Source organism: Ochotona curzoniae, unplaced genomic scaffold (assembly GCF_017591425.1).
Source record: "Ochotona curzoniae isolate NIBS_2020 unplaced genomic scaffold, NIBS_Ocur_1.0 contig_4514, whole genome shotgun sequence".
NCBI classification, from domain to species: Eukaryota; Metazoa; Chordata; class Mammalia; order Lagomorpha; family Ochotonidae; genus Ochotona; species Ochotona curzoniae.
The window spans coordinates 3,565,250-3,585,705 of record NW_024466312.1 but is presented as its reverse complement, the minus strand read 5'-3'; the positions used below and the strand labels follow the sequence as shown (position 1 = coordinate 3,585,705).

The window sequence follows — 20,456 nt, the reverse complement described above, 5'->3', positions numbered from 1 at the left end:
ACAGCCTCAATTCTCTCATTGTGTTACTTTTTTCTCCCCTTAAGCCCAGATCTCAACCCATTCCAAGTTTACTTTATAATATTCCCCACCCTTTTATAGCAAAGAAAGAGATTTCTTACTGCCTAGGAATTTGAGAAGAAATGATTTCCTGGGGGAACTTTTAGATATTGTTCTCAAGACTCTACCAGCCCATCCTCAGCAGTTCTTCTGTTGCCCTGCTCCTACCAGTATCCTGGGTACAAGGCAGAAAGGAGACCCCTAGAGCCAAGTCTAAGGTTGGGCAACGAAGACTTGTTGTTGTTGGGCTTTCCAGGTGGAATTCAGAACAGAGACGGACAGTTCTCAGCCCTGGGGGCAATACACTTGCTGCTCTGAGGGTTTTCAAGAACATCCAGTGAGAAGGCGAATTTCTCCACTACACAGAAACACTGTGGACCCCTCAAACCTAACCTATTTCCCTCTTCAAAGACTCTGGCTGGCCCGTGCGGGCGTGTGGCCTCCTCTGGGCACATGCTTGTGCCCCTGAGTGGGCTGCTCTGGTGGTGCTGCTGCTGCTGTGGCTGGTACTGCTGTGGATTGTACGCCCCAGCTCCCCAGATGTTGCGCCACCAGGGTCTCCTCAAGTGCCGCTGCCGCATGCTCTTCAATGACCTGAAGGTTTTCCTACTGCGGCGCCCCCCTCCAGCGCCCCTGCCCATGCACGGCGACCCCCAACTCCCCGGTTTGGCGGCCAACAATAACACCCTTCCGGCTCTGCCTGCCGGGGGGTGGGCAGGCTGGAGGGGTCCTCGAGAGGTGATGGGCAGGGAGACCCCTCCTCTGCCACCTCCACCGCCTTTGCCACCTTCTGTGGAAGATGACTGGGGTGGTTCAGCCCCAGAGCCACCTGGCTCCCTTCCCAGCAGCATCTCTTCTGATGACTTTTTCAAGGAAAAGGCTGAGGATGGCTACTCACTGGGCAGCAGCTTGGACAGTGGCATGAGAACCCCACTCTGCCGCATCTGTTTCCAGGGGCCGGAGCAGGTGAGTCCCTCTCTCCTTTCTCCCACTTTCTTGTGATGTCTCCAGGTCTTGCATATTGTGACTTGTCCATTTGCTTTGGGAAAATCATTGGGCTGTCTCTAGGGTGAGGACTAAGTTGGAAAGCTCCTTGATGATGCTTCTTGTGGTTAAATTTGACTGATGGGTGTCTCGTTATTGATGGAGCTGGGTATATGGCTCAGTTTTACTCTAGTTTTGCATTTTCTTCTAATGCTAGTGACTTCAGGCCCATCCAAAGGCTCCATAAGTATCTGGTGACTAGAGAGCCCAAGGCAGTGCAAAGAAGGCACTCAGTGTTACGTTCATACTTGTTTCAAATGATCCTTTTATGGTATTTGTTATTAGTAAAATCAACACAGATTCAGTCCTAGATACAAACTTCTTCCTGCTGTGGAAGTGTACCAAGACCTTGCTCTTTGCCTGGTCTCATGGGTTGAAATCCCATCAGTTTGCTCTTTGATTCGTGTTGACGTCCTCAATGATGTGTTCTAGTCATTGAGGAGGCATGGGAGAGGGATTCCAGGTTCAAGAAGATCTTGAAGTTTGTTAAGATACTTTTGGCTATCTCAAGGTTTCCTATTTAAAAGTGAGTAGGCAAGTAAGAGTGAGTGTGAATTTAAATGTCATTGAGAAAGGAGGGATCTCTCCTACTTGTTCATCTTCCACCTGAAGTGTATCAGTCTCGACTGTTGTATGAACTCTCCCCATCTAGGATGAGGTATACCATCTGTCACATGAACTAGGGTTGTCGTGGTCTGGCCGATTCTCCGTATCCTGTCCATTCAGATCTTCACAGACACACTTGCTGTTCCATCATAATCCAGTGTCTGCAAGGCTGTATAGCATGTGTGCATTCCTCAAGGGTTGTCAGAACACGTTCCAAACAATCATAGCTATGAAAGACTCGACCGAAAACCTGATACAGTTAGAAGACTGATTTAAACATGGAGAACATTTTGTGTTCGTGTTACTCACTTCTTCAGTAGTTTCTTCAAGTAGAGGGATGGCCACTTGGTGCTCCCTGAACAAGTAGAAGTGCAACAGGGAGCCATGCTGATGCTCCTAACTAGCTCATGTTCTTAGAGGGCTTGCTCTGTGAGCTGCTGGCTTAGTTGACATCTCCATTCATTTTTATTTTTTGCTATGAATGGACAAAGCACTTCAGGGACAAGTAATGCCTGGACCCATAGCCTGAGGATTGTAAGGGAGAGAAAGGTAGATTTTAGTGTGAGTAGATGTCTAGTGGATGCAGGTTGAGTGCTGGGTTCTTTTTTCTTGTAAGTAGGATCATCTGAAGTATTAAATACAGTACTGCTTAGAGTTGAAAACAGTTGGGCAAAAGGTACAGGATGACTGCTTAGTGTCTGTCTTTCTGTGCTCTGGCCACTTCCAGAGCTGAACCTGCAGTAGAGCTACAGGGTGTGGTGGCTTGTCTGGCAACAAGGGTGAGTCTCACTTTGGGGATGTTCTGTAGCAGGATCTTCCCCCAGTCAGAATCCTCTTCTTTAATTTTTAAAAAATTAGTTTCCTACCTTTGTTGGCGATTTCTTTCTTTTCTCCCATGGACTGGTTCAAGTCTATATGTCACACATGTGCTGGAAGTGTTTCTTCTGACAAATTCACCCTTTTCTCTTATGAATGACAGGGCTTGGAAGAGGTCCTGAATTAACATTTTATCTGATATGTGAACATCTTCAAATAGTTGTAACAACTCTGGGTCCCATTCCCAACTTCTCTTAATTGAAGACACCATTCTCTGTTCCCTTCCTTCCCTTATAGGTGTGTTGGGAAGATCCAGCAGACGATGAGCATGAAAGTACCCAGGAAAGGATGAGTTTATAATAAGCATGTGTTTTGATAATGAAAAAGCTGTGTTTTATTACAAAAAGAAAAAGATCGTTAGCAGTGTTGTGAAATGCTCTCACGTGATACAAGGTCTGGTCAGAGATTAGGTGCTTTTTTTTTCTTGTTCATTTTTATTGTCTGTTATAAATAAAGCATTGACAAAAAAGGTCATGCTAATAAAGGATTGGATTTCTCTGTTATGTGGGAGGACTAGGAGTGCATGTTTGCATTAGGACTGGATGCTTATCCTGTATATGATTACTACATTTGGGGGATTTGTTTTATCCAAGCAAGAGCCAGGAGGTTTTAATGGGATTGTGTTACACCAGCAGTGAGAGCAGGATGGGTTCTACCCTAGATGTGAGAAGCGCAGTTTCCCACTTTCCTCCTCAGTTGACTTCACAGTATTTCATGAGGAAGGGAGACAAAAGAAAGGACATGGGTGAAATTCTAGAAAAGGGAGGTGGGGCAAGGAGAAAGAGAGCCATGCTGAGATTTTTGTCATTTTGCTTCTGTTCAGAGAGAGAGAGCTGTCCAGCAATTGCTTGCACATGGTCGTGGAAGGAGTATAGGCAGCTTTGCAATCTCAGTAGCTGAATGTCTTGGTCTTTTCCCTGCCCAAACAAAGGAACTAAACAGCTGCTCCTCCCACTTGTTTCCCTAGTCATTTACTTATGTTCTAGGGGCTAAAACATTGACCAAAACGAAAATCTGGTGTCTTCCTGTGAAGGGCTTGCCTTATATGTGGAACTCCACCTTTACACAGAAGTATTCACAAAGGACTGTGCAGCCACTCACCCATGCATGCATCCACTGAACAATCTGCTTACTGGGCAGACAGTGTGCTGGTTGCTGCTCCAGGTAATGAACACGCAGGAGTGAATGAAACAGATGGAATCTTGTGCTCCCTTGAAGCTATTCTGGTGGAGACACAGAAATAAACAAGCAAACTAACAGAATAATTTCAGATAGCATTGTGCACTGTGATGATACTAACATGAAGAAATGAGAGAACGATTCCCCCACGTTAGAGAGGGGAGCAGGAAAAATCTGCTTCTGTAAAGCCATTTGAGCCAACACCTAACCAGCAATGCCTGGATGTGGGGAGGAGCTTTCCAAATGGAGGAAACTGCAAGTCCAAAAGCCTGAATGTGAACAAGCTTAGCATGGGTGAAAAAGAAGAGAAGACAGAAAGAGACGGGGTGAGCTGTGCAAAAAGAAAAATACATTGAGAGCTTATTGGGTTCCATGATGGAAAGCTACTGAGTGCCTGCGGTCCTTTCTCAGACCTTTGTTCATGCTGTACAAGAGCCAGGGACCTGTGAGAGTTAGGATAAGAGTGCAGTTAGCAACCCGTTGCTGTCTATGTTTGTCTGAAGCTATCTATGTTCATCTACCCCAAAGGATAGTGTTGATAGAAGGCCACATGAGGTCTCTGAATCTAGGTGGTCCAGTTAGGGGTTTTTATAAGCTGCTCAGCCTCTGTGGAGCTTAGATTTCCTATTTTTTAAACTGGAGTGGGAGCTGGCATTGTAGTACAGTGGTTTGTGTTGCCACTTGTGAAACCTGAGTCCCAGTGGGAGTGCTGCTTCAAGGCCCTGCGGCTGTACTTTCCGTCCAGTTGCCTGCTGATGCACATTGGGAGGGCAGCAGAGGAAGGACTTAGGAGTCCATGTGGGAGATTTTTATCGAGTTCTTAGCTCCTGGTCCAGACTAAAGTGTTGCAGCCATTTGGAGAGTGAACCCTATTAATGGAAAAGCTCTCCTCTCTCTTTCAAATAAATTAGTAATTCTTAAAACAAAAACAGGAATCCTAATGGTAGTTCCTACTTCATTAGACTGTTGTGATCATCAAGTCAATGAACACCATTAGAGTAATGTCACAATATATTATTATTATCATTAACAGTAGTATTATGATTTTGGGTGCAAGAATGTGCTCCCCTTTCCTGTCTCAAAGGAAGAGTGTGCCCAGCTGTCAGGCAGCGGGAGGGGTGCTGGGATTGTGTTCTGGCTGTGAGAGTGGATTGCTTCTTGTGCACTCACAGTGTGGGAGGCCCGGAGGGCTGAACTTGGTTTCCATCATCAACATCTAAATACATACCTCTGGCTGCTCTTGTGCTGAGCAGGGCCTGGGGACACAGGGTAGATGTGGCCCTGCCCTCAAGATGTGTTGTGGTATACCTCACACATCACAGAAGCTGGAGATCAAGAACGCACAGTGAGCCTGAGTGAATCACAGTAAAGCTAGGTACAAGAGAAAGAGATGCATGTTTAAAAGTGGCTAGTGGGTGGGTTGCCTATTTGCAGAGACAAGTGGGGGAATTTGCTACCTTTTTCTCTCAGTCATGAAAGGCTGCTCTGTGGCTGCTGAGGTCCAAATGAGAAAAAGTTGATTTAGACTGTGAGGCTGAGCTTAGCCAGTTGGGAACAAGGGATGTAAGACACATTGATACCTTGACAAAGAGCTGAAATTGCCTGCCAGGCTGGGCAGCTGTGCAGTGCCTAGAGATGGGTACAAGGATGAAATTCACTGTGTTGGTCAGGAATTTGTAGAGTAAGGGCAGGGCAGTAGTCCACAATGATTTATAACCTTTTCTTAGCCTTCTTTCTCTTTCTAGGTCTGGCTTCCTTGGAGCCATGTCCAGAAGGGGTAAAAATAGTATGGAATATTTTGCTCAGTGTTCTGGGTTGCTGGAAAGAAGGAAAGGATTTTACAGGGCTCAGGAGAATTTGGAGATCCCCCTGCCACCCAAGATGCATGAGATTCCAGGTTATGGAGACCAAGTAGAGCATTTTATCAGATACCCAAGTGGTGTAGTTTTTCCTTAGCACTATGGTTCAGTTTTACATTTTTGTGTGTGGTGGTTCAACTCCTACCACTTTGGAGCCTTTGGAAGTAGTGTAAATGGGGACTCACATATCAGAACTTGAATATTTGAAAGTAACAAACCTAATTGATAGTTATCCTAAATCAATGCTGTCCTCCCATCCTGATAGGTACACTTCCTGGACAATCTAAAGGTTTGAATCCACAGACCTCTCTGATTCTTTTTTCCATTACCGACTCTAACACACACCATATATATGCTTTGCACACACATATGTATGCACTCCAGTTGTGTTTATGTCTGTGCTTTGCACCCCCCCCCCCATCCAGGCTTACACCATTCACCTAGGTAGGACAAATTAACAAATCTGAAGGAGGGAGTTGTACAGGTCTTGGAAGTAGGCTACGGGCCATCCTTGCAGGAGTTCCAGGATCCCCAATAATTAGAGCACAGTTCAGAAGAGGAGTCGTTTTTTCTTGATCTTGTAGATTACACCTTGGGGGAATATGTGCAAATGAAAAGAAGTGGGAAGGGCAGGGCCCTCCGAAGCTGGAGACTATTGTCTGTGTTTAAGGGAGACATTGTAAAGGCACTGTGAGATCCCTGGAATAAGTGATTTGTATGTCTGTGTTTGTCATTGGATGATCAGCTCTCAGATCAGTGCTTTGCGTCTGCTTCATGCTCTATAAATATTTGTTGATTGAACAAGCCTCTGGAGCTCATTCAGTGGGTAACTCCTCAGGTGGGGTTACTGATGAAAAGAGAACATCCAGGAGAAAAATAACAGCCAGAAGTGTGCTGTGTCCAAGAAGGGGCACAAAGGACAGTACCTTGATCTCTGATGGAATATCCAGGAAGTCAGGTTGGGTTTTGATGTTAGAAAGAGCTTCCCATCAAAGCTGATAGCTTAGGTTGCTTTAGAAGGGGAAACATTGATGGCTGTGCCTGGATGTTCCCTAGGATCCCCTTTGAGCTCGAGACTTGAGGTTGATATAATGAGTTTATTGTGGGAAATTTTAATCTAAGCAAGAAGGGGTAACCTTTCATTCCTTCCAATCCAAGGGGTCAGAACAAAACGTGTTCTAGTGTGCACATTACACAGAACAGACAAATGTGTTTTCAGCCAAGATTGTAAACAATCTTCTGTCCTGTATTTTTGGTAATCTCAAGTTGGTTGTCATGTGATTGCTGCGATTGTGAATTTGTACCAAGCACATGTCACCATAAGAAGTCAAGCCTTTTGTGGCCTATAGGACAACAGACATCATGGATACAGGGCTAAAGCACCATCCCAGTTATCGATGGCAACTCATGAGTTTTTTCACTATAGCCTTTTGATTTCTTGCTACACCAACTGAAGTCTTACACTGGAAGCTTCAAGGGATCTGTTTGTGTAAGACTTGCTTTTTAAAGATTTATTTATTTTTATTGGAAAGTCAGATATACAGAGAGGAAGAGAGACAGCAAGGAAGATCCACTGGTTCACTCCCCAAGTAGCCGTAATAGCTGGAGCTGAGTCCATCCAAAGCCAGGAGCCAGGAGCTGCTTCCAGGTCTCCCACATGGGTGCAGGGTCCCAAGGCTTTGGGTCATCCTTGACTGCTTTCCCAGGCCACAAGCAGGGAGCTGGAGACCTCTGTGTGAGACTTTAATCAGTACTCTAGTGGACTACTGAAGTGGGTGCAAGGTTGTTCAGCTCCCACTATTAAGTCACCGGCTAATTCACAGGTATAGATACTTTTTACATGCACTTGCATGCTCAAAAAACATTGAGTGCCTCTATTTTGTGCTTATAGACAGAACCCAAGGTAGATGGAGGGGAGAAACCTGGTGTCATGAGGGTTGTGGAGCAGTTCTCAGATCAATTGTGGATTCTTTATAGTGCTCACTTGGCTCACCAGCCTGCATCAGCTTGGGGTGGGTTAGCTAATTTATTAGGTGTGGCTTCCATGGCCTGCATATGAAGAGTGACTTAATAAGGCTGATGGGGAAGAGTGAAATATGGATTTGCACAGTGACAGTGAAATGTAGAGTCTCTGTCTGTCTCTCTTCCCTCCTCCTTCCTCACTTCTCCTTCCTCTCCCTTTTCCAGCTGGTGTGTTGGAGAGACCCAGCTGTGTTCTGTGTGTTGGGTGGGGGGGGGTTGTTACAGGGGGAGACTCAAAGGAATGTGGGAGTGGAGTGAGCTGCTTCTTGTTTGCTGGGCAGGAAGCCAACTTGGAAGTGAGCCTGGATGTAAAGGAGCTGGCAAGCAAATCCGGTACGGCCTGAGCTGCACACCATCCCCCTCCTGAGATGCAGTCTATGTAAGCTGGAGTTTACATGGGTGCATTATGAATAGTACATGTTTAATACTTTCTTCTGTTTTGCTTCAAAGCAAAAAATGAGGTGCACACGGGTATGATGACCTCACGACGCGATGGCATAGTTGAATAAGTTGCAATCTAAGCTCCAGGTAGACACAAACAGTCAGGTAAAAAGGAGAACCTGCAAATAATAGGCTTTATACAGTTGTGTGATACAAGGAACAAACTCACATCCTAAAAGCAGAGAGGCCCCAGGCTTGGACAACAGATAACTGCGCTCCTTTCTCCAGGGCCTGCTCATAGAACTACTGGGGAGGACAAATTAAAATTATTTTGAATGTGATAAGAATCTTCAGCAATGCCTCCAAAGGAACCTTCTTAAAGTTACCTTTGTGGCTGGCATAGAACTCTGCACAAAGTAGGAGCTTTCATTATTTGTTCTTTCTTCTCAGCATATGTGAATTCTGATTATTAGTGTTATTTTTGGCTCTGGTGTGTTCATGGTAGAGGTATATAATATTGATATAATAGTGTGTGTGTGTGTGTTTGTAAATCAAAATGCCAAGCAATGGGGGAGATGATGATCCTTTGAGATTTCATCCAACCTTTTTCCTGATTCTCTAATAACAATTGATGATGATTCTTGTCCTATAATCATTGTGATTATTGTCCTGGCCTGAGGCTGCTTGGCCAGCATCCCTTTGCTCCCTCTGCTGCAGAGTAAGAACACAGACTTCTTTCCCATTCAAGGTGCTTCCCAGCCAGGTGATCATGGTGGGTACTTACTGTATGACCGTGAACCTGTATTTCATTGTGTTTGTTTTTTTTTTTACGTTTTTTTAAATTCTAGTTTTGATGATGTTTACATAGTTGATCAGGCTGGGAGGATTGAGGATTAGGGGATAGTGGGTGAGAGTATTGTTTACACATTTTCTTTTTCTTCTTCTTGTATATGGGGGAGAGGGAGATACAAGAGGAGGCCCAGACTCCCAACCACCGCATTACCCAAGGGATGGGGAACTGCCACCTGATGTCATCACAGGTTCCCATTGTGGAGCATTTTCTGAGGGTCCTGCTCATGTGGTTTCAATAGTTCTGAGATGATGCTGGTATCACCGCTCCATGGATGAGGAAATCCTTCCAAGGTTGATTGGCAGTCATAGTCCACCTCCTAGTCTTCATTAGCCCAGATATTTGCTATCAAGCTTGACGGGGGTAGTTAATCAGTTTGTTCTGCCCTCCATCTTCAGTAATACATTGGGTGCAGCAGCTCAACCCAGCCCTGCCCAACACATGCTTGGCCCCCACATACCACAGGGGGAGGTGCAGCCCAGTCAGAGTGACCCTCAATAACTCCCACTGCACTGGCCCCCAACTCTGGTTCCTGTGCCTGCCAGTATGTGTAGTGGACTGGTTCAGTCTACCCCACATCCCATTGGGCTCTTGTATACATCATTTGGGCATCGAAGCCTAACTCAACCTGACTCCATCCTCCAGCCACACCCATGCCAGTGGGTGCCACCACCTGTCCAGCCAGACCCACCCCCCAGTCTCGGTGCTTATGGTCACCAGTGGGAGTTGCAGCCCACACCAGATATTGCATTTTCCAGCTGGTTCTACAGTCTAGCTCAACAGGACTAGCCCCCAGTCCCAGCATTTGCTAGCTGATGCTATGGCAAAGCCCAATCCACCTGCCCTTATTCTGGCTCATGCCTGTACCTATGAATACAATTAGATATCCCAACCTGGCTCTTTCACTAACTCAGTTCTCATGTAGGCTAAGAGGTGTTATACCCTGCCCAGCCTGGTCTGTCCCCAGTTCCAGCTCTCATGCTCACCAGCCTGAGCACTGGCCCAGCAGTGGAATCCCCACTACTCCTCTACCAGGCTCAACATCCTGCCCCGGTCTCATGTGTGTTGGTGGATGCAGCAGTCCAGTAGCATGGCCCGTCTCACTTTGGCATTTGCTGGCAGGTGCTGTAGCCTGGCCTGTCCTGGTCCACTTCTGTTCCAGGTCATGCTGGCTGAAAACTGACGCCCAGCCCAGCACAGTCATCCCCTAGTCCTGGCGCTAATGTGAACTGGCTGGTGCTGCAGTCAGATCCAGCCTGTGCTGCACCCCATCCTGGTTTTCAGATCTGCCGGTGGATATTATGAACTGGCCCATACTGGCCTGCCCCCAGACCTTATCCACACATATGCTGGCCCCATCTATCAATGTGTCTCTGAAACCCGGAGGAGGGTTCCCAGAGCAGAAAGCTGCTCTTTCTATGTCCCTCTGTTACTGGAACCTTCACAATTCTGATGCTTTAACTCTAATGCTAACATCATAGTGCATGCCAGCTGATTTGCTGCCTATCAATCCAAATTATATATTGAGACCTAGTGTCTCTATTTAACAAATTTTCCTGCCTCAGTGGTGTCTGGATCAGTTGAACTCTGTCCTCTCCTTCCTGGATCCCTGTCTCCTAAGAGAGCTGTCTGTTTGGTTCCATCCTCACTGCCTCGCTAAGAGATCTTTATTAGGCAGGAACTGTGCAGATTGATGCTTTCCTGGACTCGGAATCCCCAGAGGCAAGGGGCAGAGCAAGGGTGCACAGGAGCGTGAGGAGGACGTGGCCGAGGAAATGTTGGCATTGCATGTGACTGCCTGGTATCTGCACTCAGGGCCGTCCCTAAGCTGGTGTTTTTGAAAACTCCACAGAGGGAATGGACAACCCCAAACCAATGCAATGTTAAACAGTATTGATTTGCAAGTGACAGCATTGTTCCCTTTACAGTTGTCTTGTGTCTTATGATTGTGTCCAGGAGAAAAATCTCACCACAGTGATAATGTATCTTTAACTCCTTTCCAATGCTGTCTGTCTCTTTTGCAAACAACACAAAGGTGCCAGACTCTAAGCCTTTGGACAGATACCAACATCTTGGTCCCATTTATCAATCCTGCATTGTTTATATTTGCTCATGTCTGTTATTTATTCTTTTTTTAAAAATTGGTTTTATTTTTAAAGCAGTTTCAAAATTACAGCGAAAATGAACAGGAAATACAGATAGATTCTGTATGCCTCCCCAGCGTAACAGCTTCTGTGGAACACCACATTTGTAGTAATCGATGAACCAGCATTGACGCATCATTATCACTGAAAGTTCACAGTTCACTCCTGGTGTTCTAAGGGTTTTGACAAATGTGTAGTGACATGTACCACCAATTTGGTATCATGCAAAATCATTTCATGGCCCTGCAAGTCCCCTGGGATCCACATATTCATCCATCTGCTTCAATCCCAAACTCCTGCCAATATATTGTTAGTCAGAATGTCATCCTATTGGAGGCATCAATGTGTAGCATTTCACATTAGTTTTTTCAATGGGTAATACACACATAAAGTTCTCCCTTGTCTTTTGTGGTTTGACAGCACACTTATTTTTAATGCTGAATATAGCATTGCCTGGATGCCATGCAACTGCTGCTGTTTCTCCTCCTCTTCCTTTTTCTTTTTAAATATTGCTCATTTATTTACTTGAAACACAGGTTGAGAGAGACACATGGAGAGAGAGAGATATAACGTCTTCTGGTTCACTCTCCAAATGTCTGCAACAGCCAGAGCTGGGTCAGGCAGTAGACGAGAATACAGACCTGAATCCAGGTTTCCCATGTGGGTGGTGGGAACTAAAGTACTTGAACCATCACATGTTGCTTCCTGCTGTGTGCATTAGCAGGAAACTGAATTGGAAAAGGGGTCAGGATTCAGACCTCGGTAGACTGATGAGAGATGTAGGTGTTTGAAGCAGGGACTTAACTGCTGCACCAACACGCACCCCTACCTGTTCTTTCTGTGGTTATTGATGACAGTTTTTCATTTGAGGTAGTGTCATAAAGTCTGCTTTAGAAATAACAATTGTGATGCCGTGAGTTAAACTGCTACCTGTGATGCTGCTAATTCCATATGGGCATGAGTTCAAGTCCAAACTGCTCTACTTCTGATGCAGCTCCTTCCTAATGTGCTTGGGAAGGCAGCACAAGATGGTCCAGGTCCTTGGGCCACCTCAACCACATGTGAAACTGGATGGAGTTGGGGGCTCCCGATTCTCTCTCTCTCACTCTGTCTGTGTCTCTCTTCCTCCATACCTCCCTCTCTGCAACTCGTCTTTAAAAATAAATACATATTTATCTCCTCTCCTTACCCCAGATACAGAAAGAGAGAGAGAAAGAGAGAGAGAGAATGTGGAAGCAATGGTTTTACCCACTTTCCTGTAACCCTTGACCTTTTTTGCCCTCATCAACTATGTAAATATTATCTAAATAAATAAATAAATAAATCTTTGAAAAGATTTACTGATGTAAAGTTAGAAGACAAATGTTAAGCTGTAAGAAAATAATAATAATATAGCTGATACACAAAGATTTCAAAAACAGCAAATACCTAAACTTTGAGTAATGATTATATAGGCTAATCAGCACACATACACCAGTTATGGAATACACAGGGGCACCAAGACATGCCTTGGGAAAGGGATAAACTGAAGAGTACTGTGTCAAGACGCTGTGGGGGGCATGCCTGAGAATCTTCTTTTTCACCCTCTGGCTTTGGAATGCTGACGTAGGTGATTGCGTGAGGCATACTGGGTGTTTGGAGGCTGCAGAATGGGGAGAAGAAACTCCTGCATCAGGCGTGAGATTTGCAGCCGTAAAGGCACTGGGGACATTGCACTGGGCTGGGGATGGGGCCGCTAGTTGGCAGGGAAGAGAACCGTGTGAGTAGAAAGGAAATGGCATTTGTCATCCAGAGCAGGGACAGGCGCAGATTCCTCTTTCCCCTGTCTTGCCTATATGATGGTGGTAGTTTGAAATCATTTAAATGTAAAAAATAAAATAAAAATGTCAGTAGGGAATTTGATTCCCAGACTTGAACAGATTCAGGATTGCCTGTATTTTTTTTTAAGATTTATTATTTAATTTTTTTATTGGAAAGTCAGATATACAGAGAGGAGGAGAGACAGAGAGGAAGATCTTCCGTCTGATGGGTCACTCCTCAAGCAGCTGCAATGGCTGGAGCTGAGCCAATCTGAAGCCAGGAGCATCTTCCGGGTTTCCCGCTTGGGTACAGGGTCCTCAACCTGGATGGGAAATGGGGTTGCCGGGACACGAACCGGCGCCCACATGAGATCCCGGCATGTGCAAGGTGAGGACTTTAGCTGCTGAACTATACCATGCTGGGCCCAGGATTGCCAGTATTAAAAAGAGTGTGGCTTTGGTGATTAGAAAAACACGGTTAAAATCCAGACATTCTAAAATCCATTGATCTAGTATAAATATATTTCAAAATATTCTTGGAAAATGGGATAGAAATAAAAATTTAGCTTGATGCAAAAAAAATTTTTTTCTGGAATCTAGGCACAGTTCTTTCATTTCTCATGTGCTTTTGAAGACATATGCATAGAAAAACTAAACTTCTAATTCCATTTTCCACAAGCTATTTCAAGTACCTTCCTGTTGGTTAGCTCTGTAGTTCTGGGAAATTCACTCCTTCTGTGACATGAAGCTAATAAGAGGTCATGGTTTGAAGACCAGTTCAGAGAGTGTAAGCTGTCATTAGCAAGCACAGTGCAGAAATGGCTGCTGCAAAACAATGGTTCTGCTTTTGGCCTCTCTTGCTCCCTCTTCCCAAAGCAGATGGAAAATATGGTTCCTCAGTTCTCCAGGTGTAAGTACTGCGTGCTGAGTGCTTTGAGATCCACAGAGTGACTCCTGAGCAGTACATAGCTTTGCGGGGGCAGCAAAGTTTTCTCAATTTGGTATTTTAAGCCTGTAAACAGAATTAACCAGAGTCAGTGTAAGCAGCCTGGCCGTTATGTCCTGGAGTTCTTTAACACTTCTTAACCTGTTACCCCAAAGAAGCGATTTGTCACACTGAGTTAGCATAGGCTATGTATTTTGATTCATCCTTTGGCAATCCTTCTGGGAGTTACTGATTTAAGCCTCGGTGAAGCAATGTGGTGCTTTGGAAAGAAAAGCTTTCCAGTCCTGTGGCTCTCAGTTCTCTTAACGTGTTTGGAAAACAGCAGCCCGAAGTGGGCAGCTGCAGGTGAATGAGCAGGCGTGAGTGGGTGTGTAGGGACTTTGCTGCCCTTGTGCGTGCGTGTGCGTGTGTGTGTGTGCTTGTGGGTGGAAGACAGTGAGAAAGTGGGACAAGGAAGGTAATGCGTATGTGTGTCTGTGTATGAAATAGATGCATTTTACACAGAAGAGAAAGGCACTTGAGGCAGTTGGTCCATTTGCCTGAACTTGACTTGCGTTGATCTCGGTCCCGGAGCCCAGAGGTCTGGATTTTGTGAAGTCCATGCTGACATGCCATATGATACCCATTGACTCATTTCCTGCTTCTGACATCCATCCACTCTTTGCCTTTAAAAAAATCAGGGGCATTGAAAGAGTATGTGACTTAATACCAAACGTTTCCCACTACATTTTCCTTACCACCAAAGAAGCAATTTAATGGAAAGTACTCCCGGGAAACATTCCTCACAAATGAAATTAATTTCCATCCCTCCTGTGACTGGAACTCAAAATCAAAAAGCATCTGTTGACACACAGGCTAGAATTGATTTCAAAATAATCCTTGCTTCAGATGAAGCGAGACTGGCCATTGGCACAATGGTAGCGGAGTGAGGGGTACATGAATTTTATTCTAGTGCTGTTATCACTGTCTTTACATGTGCCTGAAATGTCCCATAATAAACAGACATGACCTTTTGTTTGGTGAATAAAAATCAGGTCTGGCACTTGGTAAAGTGCTTGTGGCATGCCACATCCCACGTCTCATAGGGCCTGGGTTCAGTTCTCGGCTGTGATTCCAGCTTCCTTCTAACACACATTCTGGAAGACAGTAGACAATGACTCAAGTACGCGGGTCCCTCTCCCCCACATAGGAGGCTGGGATTGGGTTCTTGGCTCCTGGCTTGGACCCAGCCCAGCCAACCAGTGTAGGTATTTAGGGAATGAATCCGCAACAAGGAGGAACTCTGTATGTCTTTTGACATGTCAGGCAAAACTAAACAAGTAAATAAAAAACTTAAAGATGTTATTAAAATATTACTATTAATGAAAACTAACGTACTTGGAAATAAAGTTATGTTGCAATAAGCATCTGCTTCTGCATAAAAGCACTGCCATTTTGAAACACATAAATATACATATACAGTGTGATATTAATTTTCAACCTTTTCATATACCTACCATGTCATGACATATTTAAATAGCAGAAAGTTAATCTTACAACTGTTACAAAGCACTACGCCACTGTGATAATTCAGGGAATGAGAATTGAAGGGGAAAATGGCAGGGAGCAGCAAGGCGAGGAGGGAAGAACCCCTGTACTAACCTAATTGCATCATGGTAAATAATAACTATTTAAAAAATTACTAAACAGGTTTTACAAAAAGGCAGCCAGAAGCCAGACAAGATAGCTTTGAGTGCAATTACACTGAAGGCTGGAGTCAAAGAGAGGAAGGCCTGCTAATAGTCATCAATCTTGCTCCATGAGAGAAAGACACTGATGGTCTGTAAGGAGTTTTTCCATCCTTAAAGTTAAACGTGAAACATTCTCTCTCTCTCTCTCTCTCTCTCTCTCTCTCTCGTTCTTTGTAGCCCTGGTCTGGTGGTCGTGGTGAAACCATTCCCTTTGTGACCATTCCCTTTGCAGGGGCTGAGTGAGCACCCTGGGTGCGGGGCCCTGGAGAAGCAGATTTAAGCGCAGGAGAATGATGTGTGAGGCAATTCCAAGAGCAGCTGAAGAGTGCCTTGGACCAGGGCTGTGCACATCCTCCTGAAAGACAGCCCAGGACTAGTGACAAGTGACTAGCAAGGTCTGGGGGAGCTGCAGAAGGATCCCTTTGGAAATGCTGACACTGGGTGAGCCAGTAGGGATGTGTAGAGCTGAAACGCCTTTAAGGCATTTTTCAACTCGTTTTCCAAGTTGCCTGAGGTGCTTTAAGACCCAGCATGAAAGCTAGGTGATTCAGTTGGGCAGGGCCCAGCAAGCGGGTGGAGTGTGTGCGTCTCTCCAGTAAGTGGTCCTGTCAGTGTCAGGACTCTGTAATAGGTGCCTGGTGTTCTGGCTGTGCTTGGCCACCACCAACCTGGGAACACTAACTCCACAGAATGCCCTTGAGTGGTTGGCTGGAGTCTTTTTTATCTGGAGGGTTAGAAGGAGCCTTATTGGTCCATGATCCTCCTTATTCCCCAGCACACGCAGAGCCACTAGTTCATATTTTTCTGGTTGGGAAGGAGGAGTGGATTTTATTTTCCTTACTTTCAGAAGTGAGGAACCAGGTGGTAGGCTGAAGATACAAGGCAATCACTGAACTTAAATTGCTGCTGCTGCTAAGCCAGGGGGTGCATGGCAGTACATCTGCATTTTAGGGGAGGGAACATTCTTCCTTCTTCCACCCCTTTCTAATTAGAGCAGACAGCTTATAACACCAGACAGGCCTGAGATTGGGGCCATTCAGCAGAATAATGACTCATATCAAAGTCCTAAGAGACAAGAAAGCCCGAAGGATCTCCTGCAAGAAATATTAACTAAACACAAGGTGGGACCCTGAAGCCAAAGAAGTGGCAAGGGATGTTTGTGTGGTTCGGAGCTGAGTCAATCCGAAGCCAGGAGCCTCTCCCAGGTCTCTCATGTGGGTGCAGGGACGCAAGGCATCGGGCCATCCTCTACTGCTTTCCCAGGCCACAAACATGGAGCTGGATGGGAAGCAGGGCCGCCAGGATATGAACCAGCGCCCATATAGGATCCCGGTGCATGCTTTTTAAAAGATTTATTTTATTTTTATTGGAAAGGTGGGTATACAGAGAGGAGAGACAGAGAGGAAGATCTTCCATCCAATGATTCACTCCCCAAGTGAGCGCAATGGTCCATGCTATGCCGATCCAAAGCCAGGAGCCTCTTCCAGGTCTCCCATGCGAGTGCAGGGTCCCAAAGCTTTGGGCTGTCCTCGACTGCTTTCCCAGGCCACAAGCGGGGAGCTGGATGGGAAGAGGGGCCGCCGGGATTAGAACCAGCGCCCATATGGGATCCCGGGGTGTGCAAGGCGAGGACCTTAACCACTGTGCCACTGTGCCGGGCCCCAGGTCCTGCATTTTAAATTTTTTGAAAAGGAAACTTGTGTATAGACCTCAGGTCTTGTTTTTTTAAATTTTTTTTTAAGAAAAACAATTTATTTGACATATGAGCGTCAGAGAGAAAGAGATTGTCCATCCACTGTTTCACTCTCAAAATGCCTAGGACAGGCAGTGTTGAGCCAGGTAAAAGCTGGGCACCAGGCACTGACTCCAGGCTCTCTGTGTACTCAGCCCAGCACCCTCTTCTGCCTCCCAGGCAGGAGGGGGAACCGTACTTGGAGACCAGGCACTCACAGACAGGAAGAAAACATCCGATATGACGTCTTAACCACTACATCGAATGTCTGCTCCCAGTTCCTTTTTTCTTCTCCTTCTCCCTTTCTCTAGAAATCACTGTGGAGTGGTTGACAACTCTCCACCCAAATCCTGTTCTAAAAGTTGGCTTTATGCCGGTCAAGATGCTGTTGTCTCACACTGAGAGCCTTTGTCGATGCCCGTTGTTACAGCTGTTGGCTGTATCTGAGCTGCCTTCTACTGTGCACCCCAGGAGGCACTAGGTGATGGCTCAAATAGCTGAGTCCCTGTCGCTCCTGTGGGAGACTTGGACTGAGTCCCTCAGGTTCATCTGCAGCTGGGCTGTCGTGCTGACCATTGTGGACATTTAGGGACTGAACCAGCAGGGGAGTGTGTTCTGTCCCTCGCCCTCAGTTTCTCCTAAGTCTATGTATATTCTTGAGAACAAAACCTTGCCTTACAGCACTTTTATGCATTCTCTTCCCTTAGGAGCACATCCATTGACTCATTTTTGCAATTCATGGCTTGGCCTCTGCCCATCTCTCCAGGCTGATTTATTGTCTACTCTTTCTTAGAGATCCTCAGCTCATCCCAGTTCCAAGAAACCATGCTGTTGGCAGAATCTCTCTGCCCTCAGCTGGTTATTTTCTGCCATCCTGCAAAAGTCCTAGGCTTCCTGCATGGGCTCAGCACACTGTCTGTAACTTTGTGCATGCATTCTGCCACGCACAGCACTGCTTCCTACACCTGCACACCATCACTTCTGGTTTTTTCCCTAGATGATGATAATCTTCCTGAGGGCAGGTGTCATGTCTGCCTTGGTAATGTTGAGTTTCCTTGGCATCACACAGAGGCTGGGATGCCATGGAAATGCAATGAATCCTTCTTGAATGAACAAGCCATCATTTTAAAGTACTCACTGGATGCACAAAACACCATATGCTAGCTATGTGTTTTTGTGAGAGGATGGTGAACACCAAAGAGGCAGATCCAACCTTTGATGCTATGCATGTCTATGTATACATGGCTGGGTAAAAACCAGAGTGCTACTTAACATAGAGTGATTAACCATTCCAGTTTGCGTGGAGCTGATGGATTCCCAAAGAGATTGGGCTTCAAGTACTAACATAGAGAGAGTCCTGGACAAACCTGGACAGTTGGTTATTTTACAAGAATACTCTACCTGCATTCTAGACTGCTAAACCCAGGAGACAATGATCTGACGCAGAGGGTAGATAAGCTTTTTTTAAAAGTTTGATTTTATTTTTATTGGAAAGGTGGATATACAGAGAGGAGGCGGCTGCAATGGCCGGAGCTGCGCTGATCCAAACCAGAAGCTCTTCCAGTTCTCCCATGTGGGTACAGGGGCCCCAGGCTTTGAGCTGCAAGAAAGGAACTGGATGGAAAGCGGGGCTGCTGGGATTAGAAATGGCGCGCATATGGGATCCCGGCGCGTACAAGGCAAGGACTTTAGCCGTTAGACTACATCACCAGGTCTCGGTAAGCTTGCTTTAGGTCTGGAAGCACTTGACCATGAATGTTTGGTAGATGCCCATTTTTACACTCTTGGGGAAAGCAGCCATCAGCTCTTTTTCAGGCTTCTTAAAGATAAGGAGACATGGGCCCAGCACAGCAGCCTAACAGCTAAAGTCCTTGCCTTGCATGCACCGGGATCCTATATGGGTGCCGGTTCATATCCCAGCGGCCCTGCTTCCCATCCAGCTCCCTGCTTGTAGCCTGGGAAAGCAGTAGAGGATGGCCTAAATTCTTGGGACCCAGCACCCACATGGGAGACCCAGAAGAGGCTCCTGGCTTCGGATTGACTCAGCATTGGCTGTTGTGGTCACTTGGGGAGTGAATCAGCGGATGGAAGATCTTCCCCTCTGTCTCTCCTCCTCTCTGTATATCTGACTTCCTAATTAAAAAAAAAAAAAAAAGATAAGGAGGCATGATCTATTGTCCTCCTGTGTGGAGTGAGCAGGAGGATTAAGGAGATAAGAACTCCAATTCAGAGCTTCTCAGGCCTCTGGGTGCGTGTGGATCATCTGAGGTCCACGTAGGCATAGAGATTTGTATAGGGAAGGTGTGGGCTGAAGCCTCAGGTTCTGCACTCCAAGAGGTGCCCAGATTAACATGGGTACTTCTGGTTGGCAAACCATGCTTGGAGAAGCAAAGAGAGCCCAGTGATTCTCTGTCTTCACTGGTGCACTTGACTTACTGAGGGGGAGGGTTTTACCTGGATGCCCAGACACAAGACACCGAAGGCAATCTCTGAGGGGTGGGATCAGGCATGGATATTTTTAACTTTCTCCAAGCAGTCCCAGTCTGCAGACAGAATTGCAAATCATAGGGTGGGGTAGTGGGGAAAATGCTGCTCAGGGATAATGGCTGATTGATTGGTCCAGATGGATGAGGCCGTGCTGTCAAGAGATTTATCGGAAGTAGAGTCAAAAATCTAAAAATGGGAACTTATTTTGGAAACCCTAGCGGCAAAATTTTTTTTCTCTTTAAAAATCAGAGTAGTATAATGGTTTGTGTTTCTTGGCTGCTCCTCAGGGAGTCCACAACATTTCCCGAGCTCACAGGGTGGAAGCGGCAGGGGTGCACCCTGGTCACACCCTGGTCTGGCAGTACCGCACGGGGGAGGGCAGGGGCCCAGGAAAGCCAGCCGACTGCAGGCTTCAGAGGCCAGGGCAGAATCATGGTCCTCTGACTGTTCAAAGTTTCTTTGACTTCCTTGCCTGTGGTTATTTCCCAGAAGTCTTTTCAACATTTCCTATTTGCATCAAGTTGCTAATATCATTCTCAGCAGGTGACTTTGCCTCTTACTTTAATGAGAAAATTGGGGTCAGCTGTTCTCAGTCCATCAACTCCCTAACCTACCTCTCATTACTCCCTCTTCACTTCTGTAAAAGCGTCTTTAACCTACTCTGTCCCTTTAAAAAAAATTACTTCATTTTATTATTATCATTATATGATACACTTCCATAGGCCCTGGGATTTTCCTTATTCC

The 20,456-nt window shown here is 45.9% G+C and overlaps 1 protein-coding gene across 1 annotated transcript in view; it reads left to right on the top strand.

Moving 5' to 3' along the window:
- Positions 1-316: 316 nt before the first annotated feature.
- MARCHF4 (membrane associated ring-CH-type finger 4) overlaps positions 317-20,456 on the top strand; it is a 99,114-nt gene continuing 78,974 nt past the window's right edge. Inside the window, exon 1 of the mRNA XM_040986483.1 lies at positions 317-1,023. Coding sequence (XP_040842417.1) covers positions 511-1,023 — 513 coding nt within the window. The 5' untranslated portion in view covers positions 317-510. The remainder of the gene's footprint in view (positions 1,024-20,456) is intronic.